This window comes from Tetrao urogallus (assembly GCF_951394365.1).
Source record: "Tetrao urogallus genome assembly, chromosome: 2".
Lineage (NCBI taxonomy): Eukaryota > Metazoa > Chordata > Aves > Galliformes > Phasianidae > Tetrao > Tetrao urogallus.
Window position 1 is genome coordinate 49844900 of NC_136814.1, and position 15328 is coordinate 49860227.

A 15328-nucleotide genomic window follows, 5' to 3' on the forward strand; every position below is an offset into this window, starting at 1 on the left:
GTATACACCAGTGCAAATGAAGAGCACAAATGAAGCTGTTTCAAAGAAAATGCATGTTCTATTTTCTGTGTCAAAATCAGAATGATTTCCAAGTTCTTTGGAGCAGACACACTGACCTCCTCTATATATGACCATCTGGTACTGTTTAGAAAAACAATAAACTTTAATGGAGACAGACCTTCTCTTTCCTTTGCTGCTTTCTAAATGCATTTTTAAAAGCTGCAAATAAAGTTGGAGGACCGCAATTAGATGTGTGCTTTCTAAACATATTAAATTGTAAGTTCTTTACTTCTGAGATTGCTAAGGATGTGATTTTTCCAAACATATCAGTCTCAACTGCTCAGTTTTAATGTGTTTCAGCTGGTGTTTACTGTGGGTAGAGAAGTAAGATTTTTATGAGAAACGCTGTTTGTTTCACATGGTTTCTCTGAATTTTCCCTTCCATTCTCACTTTGACTCTACAACATAAGCCTGTCCTGCCTATTTGTCTTACAAGAGACAAGTGCTGCCTTCTTTTATGTGACAGTATCACCAGCTGCCACCAGTTTAGACAGAAGACAGAAAAGAAGGCTTGAGAGAGCTGTTGCTTTTGTGCAGTCACCTGAGAAGGATGAAGCACACAAAACCAATGACTTCCGAAGGGTTCTTCAAAGGTTGCTTGAAATTGGATCCTTACAGATTTAAAGGGGAGAATTAAGGAATGCTTTTTAATTAGACCAGGATAGAGTTTACAGCATTTATTTGAAGCTGTGCCTCTGAATCTTGGGACTAATCAATTGGTCCAATTCCAGGAACCGTTCGAGGTTAAACTAAATGTAGCAGATCTCAAATAACAAGAAAGGAGGTGAGGAAAGTAACAGCACAAAGCATGGTGCCAGCCTGTTACCTGTCTCGTGATAACTCCATGCTCCCTGAAGGAATGGGTGTGAACACATTGCAGTGGGCTAAGAAGTTCCCATGTGTCAAAGAACAAGGGTCTGTACGTACTTCAGAGGCAGTCAACACTATGTGAATGTTTTATAAAACAGATGTAAAAAAGATATTGTGACATGTGAAAAGTATTAGTATAGCTTCAGGCCATGTATACACCAGGTAGTTGGCAGGAAAAGAGCAAAGCATGTTTTGTTGAGAGCCTAACCCTCTGTGCACATCTGGGAGTTACCAAAGACTTCGGACTAGATCTACGTTGGCCTCATGAACACAGAGACAAAACTGTTGGTATTGTTTCATCTTCAATCACTCTACGTTGTACAGTCTAATGTTGTGCAATAATATGAACCAAAACATAGGGAGAAGGACTGCAAGATTTGCCTCAAAACTACACGCCTTATCTGAATTAAAATGAGCATGTATATGGACTACTAGAGGTTCACAGTAACACTACTGAAGAGGGAAGATAAAGGAAAATTAGGGGAAGTGCAGAAATGCAGAAAGCTTAGCAAGCTTGTACAAGCTCTCTTGAAAAATGCCTTACAAGAGCTATGAAGTTAAGGAGTATTCCTATTAATTGGAGCCAATAAAAAGTTGATCTGTAACACCCCCAGTTCTCAGAGATGGAAGTTCCTTCAGTCTGAATGTGTTGATTCTGCAAATCATATGACAGGGAAATAGCTGAAGAGTGTTTGAAAGAAAAACACACAAAACACAGAAAAGTCCTTGGAGAAGTAGTGTGTACAAATCTCAGAAGGTTTTCATTTTGCATCCTGTCTCCAAGCAAAGATCTCAACAGTTTGTTATTAGAAAGTCACAGAGTGAAAGATTTGGATTGTGTTCATCTCAGACTTTTACACATACCTCATGTAGTTCATGCAGGTACTTACCCTGTACCATGGATTATTAAACCAATAAAGAAAACCACAAAGAGGTGGTGGGTATACCAGAACACCTCATAGCACAACCTTCTGATGAGCTCTGTGGATGAAGTCACGATCAGAACAAAAGCCACAGTTATCATAACTCCTGTTACTCCAGCTATGGTGGTCAGTACCTCTCCTGTTATGTTCTAGAGTAAACATACATTATTACTATTACTAATACTGTTCGTAGTAGCATTTTTGCTTTGTTAATAATGTCACTGTTCTTACTATTATATATTAAATTAAATTTTATGTTACATTTTCAGAATAGGAACAAATTCAGAACAAGACTTTCAGGCAAGGCAAACCTCAATTTCATTTCAGAAAAGCATGGAAAATCATCCACCTGTTCTATTTCTGATTGGGCTTATCCCATACAGATTTATAAATGTTCACTGCCACTTATTTGTTTGAGGAATTGAAAGGAGGGAAATCAGGCAGTCCCAGTAGTACTTTTACCTGTTTATCTTATGTAAAAGCATCTCAGAAGAAAAAAAGGAAACAGATGAGAGAGAAGATTAAGCTTAGAAATGTAATAACCAAAACAGCTCTAACAATTGTGTTGTTCGTGGGAGGATGATAAAGTGAGATGCTAAGTCACTTGGAATGTGTGGGTCTGTTTTGTGCTTATTTTACTTCAAAGATTTTTGCAGTCTTTTAGTGGTATATAAAAATGGCATATTCTCACCTAAATAGCATATCTTATTCGCATGTTCTTTACATTTACCTGTACATCACAGGATAATATGTAGTATCTGAAATATATGTTTATATTCACATCTTTACATTAATATTCTGGGCCAAAGCATGTTCCTTCTTATTCGTGACTCACAGACATCAGCGAATGTCTGTTACATCTGTCTAAACCCACTAAAATAAACTGAAGTGAGAATGAAGACATATTTTGAACACAACAGTCAGATGCTGATCTCATTTGTAAAGTGAATCATGAAGAACAGCAGTAAGAATCTCACATGCAAGATGAGACTGAAGCTAAATATGGCAGCAGAGTATAAATAAAGCCTCTGCTTGGCCTGCAAAGTATATATCTCTTTTTCTAGGGCTGGTGTTCAGGAAGGAGGAAACTGAATATGCCTGCTGGATCATGAGTTGATTCTACAGCTACTAGTACAGTAGAAGTAAAATCCACATGGTATTTGTAAATTCAACTCATCTGATATCAAAATGCTAGAGGTGATAAAATTCCACAATGTCATTTTTACTGTCACTTTTTACAGTAAAATCATCCTTTCAAATATTCACACTCGACTGCACACAGCACATTTTCAAATTGGTGCCTGTGAAGAGTGTGCTCAGACCCTTCTACATATTAACAGGATTGATCTAGGTGATATTTTGAACACTTCCACTACACTGTCTATTTGAATGTTGAGATGAAACAAGGAAAAACATCAAAAACTCTTAGTACATTTCTACTCCAGGGTTACAATGGAATTGGAAAGGAAATCTGAGCTGTTGCACTCAGAATTTTCCTCTCTGAAGTTAGAAGCAATCTTCACTTTGCTTTCCTTCATAATTTATTAATTCTGAGTATAGCTACTGAAATACAAGTGGGAGATAAATACAAATATTAGAGGTTAGAGTATAATTGAGGCTGTAAATTAGCAAGTAATTGTGGGGCATATTACTGTGAGAAATCTGGATAAAATCTCTGAAAATGCTAGCTTTCTTTTTCAAGGATATTTAGGATCTTAATGTTAATTAGAAGCCTACCTCTCAATTGCATCACTATGAAAAGGCTTAGCAGAGAAAAAAAATACGTACTGGAAGGCAGTGGGTTGCCATTCAGTACTGTGAGTTCTGCTCTATTCTGGAGAAACATTTCACATGCATGTGGTGAGTGTAGGCACCAGCTATTCAGAGGTGACACAGCTTAGTCCTTCCTCACTGTTCTGCTCTGGCTACTTTGTCAATGCTAACATCAAAGCTTCTGTACTCATAATTTTGAGACCATTAATTTGCTTGTTTTTCTTGAAACTTGATAACTGTTTATTTGTTTGTTTAGAAAGATGCAAAAGTCACATTTAAGCTGGAGAAGAACAGAGAAAAAAAAAGGGACAAAATGCCTTATAATTGAAAAGTACTATGAAAGACTACTGTTGATTGTCCAGCCATCATCTCACTTAGTTTCTGATTGAAAGGGCCCACTCCATGGTCTTTAAGAAGCATTCACCACAAGCTGGGTGTGTGGGAATTTCCTCAAATGTAGAAACATTACATGTGGGAGTCTTACTAGGGGCTTGTGTAGCCTGAGAGTACACAACAGCGTACAAGACTATACACAAAAAGTAATATAGTGTCTGATGAATAGTGTAAGGGATAAAGCTGAGAAACTTTTGTGTGTTTTACATGCATGCATTGCAGAATTGATGTGTTTTTCTGTATCTTGTGAGTATTGCAAAGAAGATCTCTAGATCTACAAGGTACCCAAGTAAGTAAGAGGGATGCGCAGTATCATTATTTCCCCAAGGAAAACTGAGTCATTCATTTGCAGGACAGAGTTATGCATAGTCCTGCACACACTATGCCAGGCTTCCCCATACACTGCATCCCCTAGATAGCAAGCCTCTTGGTGCTGTTGGACGTGTCTTCCTTGGGCAGTCCCACTCTGTAACAGGGCAGAAGCAACCTTCAAACTGGGAAGATATCCCATGGGGAGAGACAAATAGCAACAGTGGAAGCAATGTCGTGTGTTACTGCTGTTCAATTGTTGTTTCTTGCTAGAAAGAAGTTGTGTTTGCTCCATATATTTACAGTTTATTTTAGTTTTTAAAATTCCTTGCAGGTTTATTTCTCTGTCTACAATTTATGAGTTCCCTTAGCCTTCCCCCTACTTGTCTCCTGGCAAACTAATTAAAATACGATAGGCGTTTCTTTGAGCTAAATAACCTGAAAATGCATCTCTGACTAAGTGTTTTCAGCTGAAATTGAGGTTAACCTCTGGCAGCACCTTATTGCTTTGGTTAAAAGGCTTTGAAATATAGTTTTCATGACAGTAGGATCCACAGAGGAAAACTTTTTACATGAAGAAAACCGAAAAGTGACAACTTACTGTTTCGTAGGTCCTGATTGGGTTCAAGAAGCTTTCATTTGGCCTCTTGCCAAGGCCAGAAAGCTTATTCCGCAGCCCCCCTGCTTCCTTTGACTGGCTGTTGTGATACCGCTCTATATTGATCAAGTGGGCAACAATGTGGATGGCTGCATGAGAGAAGAGAGGCACAAGACTATAGACATGCTCGTATGTATCCTCAGTGCCAGAAGCAGTTCTGTTAAGCACGCACTGCTTGACTATTTGAAAAGCTTGGGCATAAATCGAGAGCTTTGAATAGAGTAAACTGACAGCAAAAGGAAAATTTTATCTGAACAACTGGTTCAAACTGGAGACAACAGCTGCAGGGTTGCATGTTTACAATTGAGTGTCCTGCAGGCTTCAGTGTTATCCCAGGCAACCACTTGAGAAATGAGATAAAGCTGTTTACCTTGGGATTTAAAGTGTTAAAAGAAAATTTATAAAAATCCACTTTTGTTTGTGGTTGTTGTTTTCTTTTTTTTTTTTTTTTTTTTTTTTTCATGAATATTCTAATATATACCAAGGTCTAATATTGCTACATAGGACACTATCTTGTCCATTTTAGGCATAGATTTGCAATGGAGAGATTTAAGAGACGCTTTCAAAATCCTCCCCTGCCCACAGCTGGATATAGCATCACAATATGCTGGTGGAGCTTGGGCATCACACAGGAACTCTGATTTTAAGGAAAAAGTCTGAATCACAGGGTTAGCTCTGATTTGTCCTCAGCAGCATTCATTACTTCTACTTCTAGCATGATTCCCAAAGGAATAGGAAGTGACTAGTCTAAAAAATGCATAAGCAAACTTCCTCATAATCCTTTTTCTAAGTAGAAAGTTGATCAAAGAGGGAACAAAACCCTTGTTTTATGACAGATTAACACAGATAAAATCATAATCAAACTAGGAGCACATTTTCACAGTTTTCGGTAGGACAGATTTTAAAATCCATTATGGGAAAGGTGCAATTAATGTGAAACATTAAATACTGAAGGATGAAAACCAACAATGAAAAACAATGAGATGTTTACAAAAGCACTATTACCATACACTATTTCAAGATTTTGTAATTGCTGTTTTTGTAATTGTAATTGTAATTGTATATTGTAATTATTAATTGTTGTCCTTTAGATCCATAATAAGCTCTCTTATTGCCTGTGTGGTTCCTAAACAACATGTGGAGAGGGCTGTGGTCATGGGAATATAAGTCAAGGAAGAATGCAGAACATGAAAGTACTTAAAAGTAGCCTGTGCAAAAAAGTGAAAGATCGCACTCTGTCCTCCAACGGCAGCTTAGCCCATCTGTCCAGGCTGGAGAGAGGTTATTTCCACTCAGTTCTGATATGATCCTTCTAGAGCAGCAGATGCACTTTTGTTGACTGTCAAGTTACACTTCACACAAAGCACAATATTAGCTTTAGGAACTCTTCCCACCATTTCTTTTTGCCTGCTCTATCTCATTGCCCCATGCTTAGGCATTCAGTGGGTGAGTCATTTTTGAATGAAAGACATTTTTTAAAATACTTATTATATGTAACTTAAAGTAGGAACTTAAACCAAAGTATCTGTCCAAGTCACTAGGCTGATTGGTTATTCTCTTGTGAACCATTTCCTGATGAAACCTTTAATTACAATAATCAGTTGTTTATTGGCATGGACATTTGAAGTGAATAAACTGAGCACCCACAGTACAGAATTTTTTTACACAATTTTTTCTGAATTTTTGGACCAATGAATAATAAATTTATGCAAATCAGAATAGCTTCATCAGGATGGAAATTGAATTCAAATGTGTTTAAAGTGCTTTATAACCCATCTCTGTCCAGAGAAGCTGTGGATATCCCATCTCCAGAGGTAGTCAAGGCCAGTTTGGATGGGGCCCTGGGTAGCCTGATCTAATGAGTGGCAAACCTGCCCATGACAGGAGATTGGAACTGGATGGGCTTTAAGGTGTCGTCCAGTCCAAACCGTTCTGTCATTCTCTAACTCTGACATGGTATAAATATTCACCACATCTTCAGGATCAAATGTATTTTATGCAGTTGGAATCCTTAGCTTTATTTTACCAACACAGTTCCCTGAAACGCATAAACTGTAAGTTTTGGACTACACTCGCTCATTTAGAGTAGCAACACTGACTAGATTTGGAGATTTCAATCTGTATTCATAGCATAACTTACTTTATTTCACCTTTGAAATATATAGATCTGTAAAAAATGGATATGGCACGCTGTGAAATTTTCATACAAAATGAAGACATTTCTGTTGTTTGGAATGCTATGAAATCTTGCACTTTCCTCAAAGTGTGGGATTGCACATGGTTTGTACAAATTCTAGTTGTGTCAGCAGTGACAGGAAACTGAGTGCTACCTGCTACATGCTGAGTGCTGAAAGTGAGATGAGATAGTAGTTTCTTCCATATTCCTTGGCAAAGTATTTGCGACCCTGAGCAAAAAAATAATTGTATTGGTTGAACAGACTTCATTTCACAAGAAAACCTCTAGCCTAAGATTTACCGAAGGCAATGATATTGCCAGATTTCCCTGGAAGAAGGAATCTGTTTTCTTCAACTTAACCCAGTGAGGTTTTTTTTTCTGTAAGCTATTAAAATACATTCTTTTGTCCAACTGTATATTGTTCTGCTTTACTGTAAATGTTATTGTCAGTGGAAACAGCATCCCACAATCTTCTTTGGAAATCTTTCCTTCTGGGTAATATTCTCTCCAGCTTTCATCTAGCAGGTGGAAGGTATTACAAGAGTGGAAGACTCCCAGAATGAACAGGATAGGTCTTGCTTTCAAGCTATTCTGTGGTAACTATTAACATATACAATATAATGATACATTGAAAAATATTAACATTCAAGCCAACATACTGAATATGTCTGTTTACCCCAATATTCCATGATCTTAAATTTTGCCTTGAGTGTCATTAGCGTAATACTTCTGATGTTGTTTTTCTGCGCTGCCAGGAAAAAATGATGCAGTCTAAAACTGAATTATAGCTGGATGGTAAGAGTAATGCAAAGATCTAATTCCATTTTCAATGTGGTTCATTTTTTCAGTAATTGTAGCGGACTGAAAAGTCTGGCACTGGATATGCTCCCATTAGCTAAAATATTTTACATTCCTAAAGTACATTTTCTGAAGGTTCTTTGCATCTACAGTGCATAGAATTTACCAAGTAATTTCAAAATTTATGTACAAATTGCTGAAATCTGCATTTACAGTTGCTGAAGTGGTCTTTTGTTTTGTTTTGTTTTTCCCCTGCACTGCTTAGGTAAGGTAAGTGTGAGAGCAAAGTTTCAGGTATTCAGTATTGAATCTTCAGTTCAATATTTTCCTCATTCTGCATGACTAAATATAAAGTACAAAATAAATCATGCAATCACTTAAAGAGTTTTCTTTTTATATCTGAGCATGAAGACTGAAGGATTTCAACTATTATTTTTAACAACATCTGGAACCTCTGAAGCACTTAATATGCATTAATTTGTATTTGACCCTGAGATGTTTAATGTGGTCCACCTCTGAGATCAAATAAAAGGTTTTATTGGAAGGAGTGAAGGAGAAAAAGAGCTGCTATCAGAGCAGGGTGTTTACTGTACATATTCTTAAAAACAAAGAGATGTAATTAAATTATCTTGAAAGTCTGGTCAATTTAGCTCATCTTATTCAGCCAATTGTGCCATCAGTGAAGCATGCACAACTCTCATTGAGCCAAACAGCAATTGGATGTGTTTATCTGAGAACAAGATTTCTCTCTCTTTTTCTGCATGCCTGTACAGGATAATAATCAAATTGAAGCTTGCAACTAGCAGTCAAGCATTTTGGTTAACCAGCATCTCATGGTAAAATTAAAGGGTCAAATCTAGACCATTCAGCTCATGGTGAGGAGGGCAGCTATATGGGAACTTAAGCTGAGAACAGATGAGTCTGCCCCTGACCAAACCTGTATTCTTTTGCAACCCACTGCCTTATGTCTGGTTACATAGATCCCTCAGTTCAGCTCTGTGCTTTCTCTGTGGATTAAAAATGCATAGGTTATGTGAAAATTACAAGAGTGACAAACAAACCTACGTGAGATTTTAAAAAAAAAATTTCCTGAAAACTCAATAATATGCAAAGAAGTTACTCAGACCACCAACAGCCTTCACCTACAAACACTGTTCAAATACTTTTGAAAGTGGAAAGTTTTCTTGATTTTTTTTTTTTCAGTTATAGATTTTTCAGTGCTTGTCACAAGGCAAACAAACCTGGCACCTCCATATTTCTGTCTGCATTTTGTGTATTTTTAAAGAAAATCACACTATTGGAATTTGTAAGGAGCAGAAAGCACCATTCCAAGCAGACTAATTACAAAGAAACCCACTGTCCTTCTCCTACTATCCCTTAACTTCTTAAGCTTTATTCACATCATAATTCAACCACTGTTGCAGGAGTGGATCTGTATAACTTTTCTGCAAGCATCAAAACAATACAACAAATAAGTTGTTCTTCAAAACATGCACTGTATGCCAAAGTAAAAAAGTACCACCAGCACTGCCCACTTTATAATAGGTACAAACGTACTTTTTTATGACAGTAAAGGCAGTGTAGTAAGAAAATGGAATTGTAGAAAATGTTATTTTCTATCTCTTGTAGATATCTTTAGGCACCAGCTCTCAACTGCAAAGCCTCTTTAGAAATTAGAAAATACAAAATGATTTGCACTGATCAGACTGGGTGTGCGTGAAACAGTGGTTTTATTCCAGCAGAATTACAGATCCATAAGGAAGATTTATTAGTGGGTGAATAACTCCCAGACAGCTCTTATCACAGACAGGCATGCAGAATGCAGGAAAACAAACTAAGCAGAAATCCCTTTACTGAATTTTCAATGATGCCCTTGATTATAGATAGCATTGTTTACCCTCTCTTCTCTCTCCAACTTCCCTCTTCCACTAGTCTCTAATTATATCCCTTTACGACCTGACCAATTAAAGCCTGCTCTTGGATTTGTATTAGAGTTGATGAAAAATTAAAGACACAGATGTACTTTTTCCAAGGCCACGCGCACCTCAGCTGAGCAGGCTGACTGCAAGAAGTCAGACAATACTAGTGTCACACTGACTATTTTTAGCATGCTATTAAATAAATATGCTGGAATAACACCACCTGGCAAGCTGAGATGAATGCATGTTACTTTAATAATAAAAGAGTCTACAATTTTATATTGTGAGGATAAGATTACTGATCTGATCTGCAAATTGGTTTAACTTCTTGCTGCCACATTTAGGCTATTGATCATACAGGGGAGAACATTCACTTAACTAACAATTACTAAATTGCAATAGTCTAATAAGAGTTGACTATGCTTCTGTGTAACAAAAGGAAATAGTACTTGGATAAATGTGTCACTTGATAGAAAAATGGCATCTATTTACACATCATTTTAAAAGTCAGGCTTTTTAAAAAGGGATTCAATATATCTGTGGGCACTTATTCTTTAATCTGAAAAGAGAGAATATTAGTTTTTTTCACTGTATGTGCTATAGATTGATCTATTCTATTCTATTCTATTCTATTCTATTCTATTCTATTCTATTCTATTCTATTCTATTCTATTCTATTCTATTCTATTATTTGCATTTGAAATTTAATTCTAGACAATCGTGTTTCTGGCTGTTCTTTACCCAAGACTGACTACACAATGATGTAGCATTTTCCCAAAATCTATATTTTCTTTTCATTTTTCTGTTAGGGAAGTGCTGTTTTTTAAGTTGTTTTTTTTGTTTGTTTGTTCGTTTTTTAAATCAAACTTGTCTGTATTTTGTTTTATTCTCCAATTGTCTCATCAACTCCATTTTTTTTCTTCTGGAAACCAAAACCAAATCAAGTCAAACCGGCCAAAGAGAAAACAAACAAACAACAACAAAAAACAACCAGCCAAACAAGCAAAAAAAAGCCCCAACCCCATATTTTCTCCCTAGAAATTTATAGAATTAAATAGCGATGCTTTCTGTCATTACATATCAGGTCTATGTGTTTGTCTTGGAAGTACTGAGGCCATAAAGTAATCACTTTTCTAATAGATTTGTACTTCCCAAATTGTCCATCTTAATGCAGCAGGAAACATTTCATATGAATGTAAAACCAAAAAACATAAAAGCTTTTTGCAGTTTTGCTTTCTTTTTGTAGCATTAGAAATTATACACCAAGTAGAAGCTGGTTAGTTTACATTCCTGGGTTGATTTGTTAATTACAGAAGCAATGTTCCGTTCTATAGGAATCTGCTATATGCTGAAACTGAACTCTGATAAATGAATAAATATGACAGATAAGTAAATCATCATAATATACTATAGGATGCACATTTTCATCTGCCCGCCTTCTGCTCTGAATTCTTTAATGCTAATACAAGGAACAAATTTTACTTGTTGGTTCCTGACAGTGATCCTAACTCCGTATGTTTGTCCTCAATATATGGGGACACTGACTGCCCATACACACAAAGGAAAGCAGCTCCTACACACAGACTGCAAAGTATTTTGGGACTGAGATCCACCCTCACAGCCAGCCTAGGGGAAATACTTTTACCCTACAATGTATTTTGCTTATAAATAACCCTGATTACCTCCTGCATCTCCATCGCTTTTTGTAAGAGAACAATGCCACCTTTCCCAGATACCTCCCCATCTTTATGCACTTATGTCTTTCGTATTACCTTTTATTCCTCCTTCTCTGTACACTGCTCTTCCCCACGCTATCCCTGTTCCCCATGTGTCTTCTAAATTCCCCAAGCTCCATTCTTCCCCCAGATCCTTTAACCATCTGGGGAACATGAGGGTGTTGTCTTTGTCCCAGCCTGGCAAATTATCAGTATTCAAAGGGATCAACAGAAAACTTGAGATCTCAAGATGCAGGTTTACCCTGTACCTATATTCCACTTTTTAAAAATATGTAGGAATTTAATGATTTTGAGATAGCTACTTGCTTCAAAGTCAGATGAAATTTATTACCTGATTGAAAATTTACTGAAGAAGATTTAACAGTGGACAGATGAACAGTGTAACTCATAAGTATCATTTCCTTAGGAAATCAGTCTATAACGCTATTTCATCTCTCCAGACATCTGCTCTAAGGGGTACAATGAAAGTTATTGAAACCAAATCAGCTAACAGGCAACCATTAGTTATTATCCAAGTTGAAAGGATTACAAATGGTTAATGAAATGAGACTTCCTGACTTATTTAAAGATGCAGTTATCAAATGCTAGTACTAAAATAGCACATGTCAGAGCTGATGACATTATGCAGAATCACTGTGAAATTCAAAATAGTTCAAAGGCAAAGAACAACAACAACAACAAAAAAGCTTACTTGCATTTACAGCTATTCCATAGGCAACCACCTTGTGAAATGTGATGTTTTTGTCAAGCTGCCTCCTTGGTGCTCCTCCACAGCACTTGGTAAAAAAGCAAAAGTTGTTTTATATCATTCGTATTACTACTTGCAACTTCCATTTTGAAAAGGAGGTTAGAGGAATTCAGTATATCTAAAAATGAAGTTCTGGTTCAAACTTAACTTTGGGGCTCAAGTCAGTGTTTTTGGTTTAGCAACTAAAAATCTAAGATTTCTTAAAACAACTCAGCTTATGAAGGGGCTCAAATTCAGGTTGGGCAAAACTGCTTTCCTCTATGACACTTGAGCAGCTTATCTGAGCTGACAACTGATTTGCTGGAATAAGAGCACCAGAGATGGCTGTGTTTACAACCAGACTGGGCCATTGCTGCTTGCAAGCTCAGCCAACAGTCTCTGCAGGAACCTCAGAAGCACCTGCAGGCCCATGTCAGCCCCTGAAATACGTGCTGGCTGGTTGGATTGCTTGCTTGTCCTGGCACAGTGCCGTGCCAAAGATCCTGGCGTGTAACCATGTGTGTAACCATGTTGCTTCCCAAGTAATAAACTGTCCAAAAACCTGGAGCTCTGCAGGGTGCCATGATGGGCCTCTGATGGGCACTGGTTCGTCTTGTTCTGGCCATGCTGGAACCAGAACCCTGCCTAGTGCAGAATATTGTTTAGAAAATCGAAATATTGATAAACTGTGAGAAGAGTAGCGCTTCTCCAAGTTCTTACTCAGCATTTAAATGGGCATGCAAATATTTTATATAAATTCACAAACTAGTTCAGAAATTCAGGACTTTTTTTTTTTTTTTTAATTCTCAGATCCGTTGGACTCAAATAGTCAAAAAACATTGATGATTCCTGGTCTGAAGACTAGATGAAATGTTACAGTACTTTAAAGGACAAAAAAAAACCCACCACCAGAACTGAAAATAAGAATCATCTGACAATAAAATAAATTAATGCTGTGATTTCTAAATTCCAGTTGTTATCAGAGTTGTGAAATCATCAGTGATAATCCAAACAAATGATACTGGAATTCTAATAGTTCTTATTCTCATAACTCACTGCAAGCTGAAGCTATAGCTAGTAGAGATAAAGCCGTAAGTACTTCCTATGTGTGATGCCAAGGTTAATGTAAATGCCTCTGAGCAGACAACCCCTCAAAAACAGAGAACACATGCTTACAAGAAGGGAAGAACTAAATGGTCTCCACTCAGACAAAAGGGCTTAGGCATGTTCCTTATTATACTTGTGACATGTTTATATGTACATTTCCTCTCACTTATTTTCTCTTTACAGCCACGTAGGATACTCATGATATTTGAATATTCTCTATATTTGGCTGAGTTGCATTCTTACAACCCCTTTTTGTCGCTCCTCACTTTTCACTTCATGACACTGTGCTATGTGGCTGCCAAAATCAGCGTTGCATTGAGTGTTGCGTTAAACAAGTAATTTGTTTCTCCTCAGTCATAAGTACTGACAATTTAAATGGTAATAGCTAGGCAATAGTGTACAGAGTTCTCTATCAAAACTTAAGGTTCCTTGGAAAATGTTTGATATGGACAATGTTGTGGAACTACAGAAATGAAAAGGAGAGGATAATATGGCTATTTGAGAGATGATACTTACAGTGCTTGCTCCTCTTAAGAATGAAATAAGATTTCTACTGACTGGTAACAGGATTAGCATGCAGTTAAAATTAAGGCACGTTGCAGAAGCTCTCGCCCAAGCCAAGGTTGACTGTGCATATAACAGTATAAAGAAATTAGATCACAAGTTTGGAACAGAAGATAAAAAAAAAAAAAGGGAAGACAACACTACAGTAACACAATACTTTTATATGAGAAAATTACTGCTAAGCATAAAAAATACATATATCATAAAAAGATGTGAATAAAATCAGATTACACATTCATTCTTTTTGTGGAGCCTTTTAACAATCAAATTCATACTTACTCCCAGCATAATCCGTGTATAAATGTAAGCATCTTCATCTTCATACCAGCAGAAGGTATCAATAAACAGATATAAATTCAAGCCCAGCCACACCAACTACAAAGCAGATAGGCTGCAGATCAGTGAAACTAAGAATATTTTTTAATGCATATAAAGCTAGGTATGGTTATAGTTTTGAAAAGTATCTGAGAAATACTTCAAAATAAGCATGCAATGCATCTCTTGATCACAGATGATAGAAATCACAAATGCCTGCTGGAATGAGGCTATCTGTTAGCAAATGCAGGATTATAGCCCTATCCCCACGTCCCCAACAGAGGATACAGATGACATTTACAGTGTGGTGGTAAACTTGATCTTAAACACAAGGCTTAGCCTGGTGTCTAAAAAGGCAATAAAACTTAAAATTAAAGAATTCCAGAAACAGAGCGAGTTAGACACTGAGGAAATTCCTTTCTCTACTCTTCATACCCATCTGACCAAAACCTCTGAAAATGATACGTAATATAATTTGAATTACAATGCCAATCCTCCCTTCCCTTTATCTGAGGTCTAATGTATACAGACTTAGAAATAATTAAAAATAAAACAATAAGACTTTAAATTGTTTTTAAGACTAGTTGTAAAAAGGTTGCTGAATATTTTATAGCAAGCTTTACATTTAGCTCGGGAGTATTACTCTAAGCAAACCATAAAATGCCTTTAACAAGCTTGAAATATTTATATATATCCAATTAGGATTTTAGCTCTAAATATACTCACTAATAATAGGACTGAGAGTTTTTCATTCAAAATCCAGCATGCCATTCTGAGTGTCTCTTCTATGCTAGCAGCAGCTAAGTCTTGCCTTCCAGTGTAACCTGAGTTCTCTGTCCATTCCTCAGGCTTTTCTAGTAACTCCTTTTGTCTTTAGATGTTAATAAGCACGTAGTGGGAGCAGGAGCCCTCCAGGAATTTTCTAATTAAAATCTTCCTGACAAGAACAGATCACCCAAGTGACATGTCTCATGACCTGTGTAAATAAAATGCTGGTCAT

At 36.8% G+C, this 15328-nt stretch overlaps 1 protein-coding gene across 1 annotated transcript in view; it reads right to left on the reverse strand.

Annotated features, from left to right (window-relative positions):
* The window catches only part of NOX3 (NADPH oxidase 3), a gene marked incomplete at both ends in the record, with an annotated part of 35257 nt that extends 20158 nt beyond the window's left edge, over window positions 1-15099 (reverse strand). The window contains 6 exons of the mRNA XM_079532745.1: window positions 1821-2002; window positions 4930-5075; window positions 12307-12391; window positions 13966-14076; window positions 14293-14388; window positions 15055-15099. Of these exons, the coding sequence (XP_079388871.1) occupies window positions 1821-2002; window positions 4930-5075; window positions 12307-12391; window positions 13966-14076; window positions 14293-14388; window positions 15055-15099 (665 nt within the window). The remainder of the gene's footprint in view (window positions 1-1820; window positions 2003-4929; window positions 5076-12306; window positions 12392-13965; window positions 14077-14292; window positions 14389-15054) is intronic.
* Window positions 15100-15328: the final 229 nt, after the last annotated feature.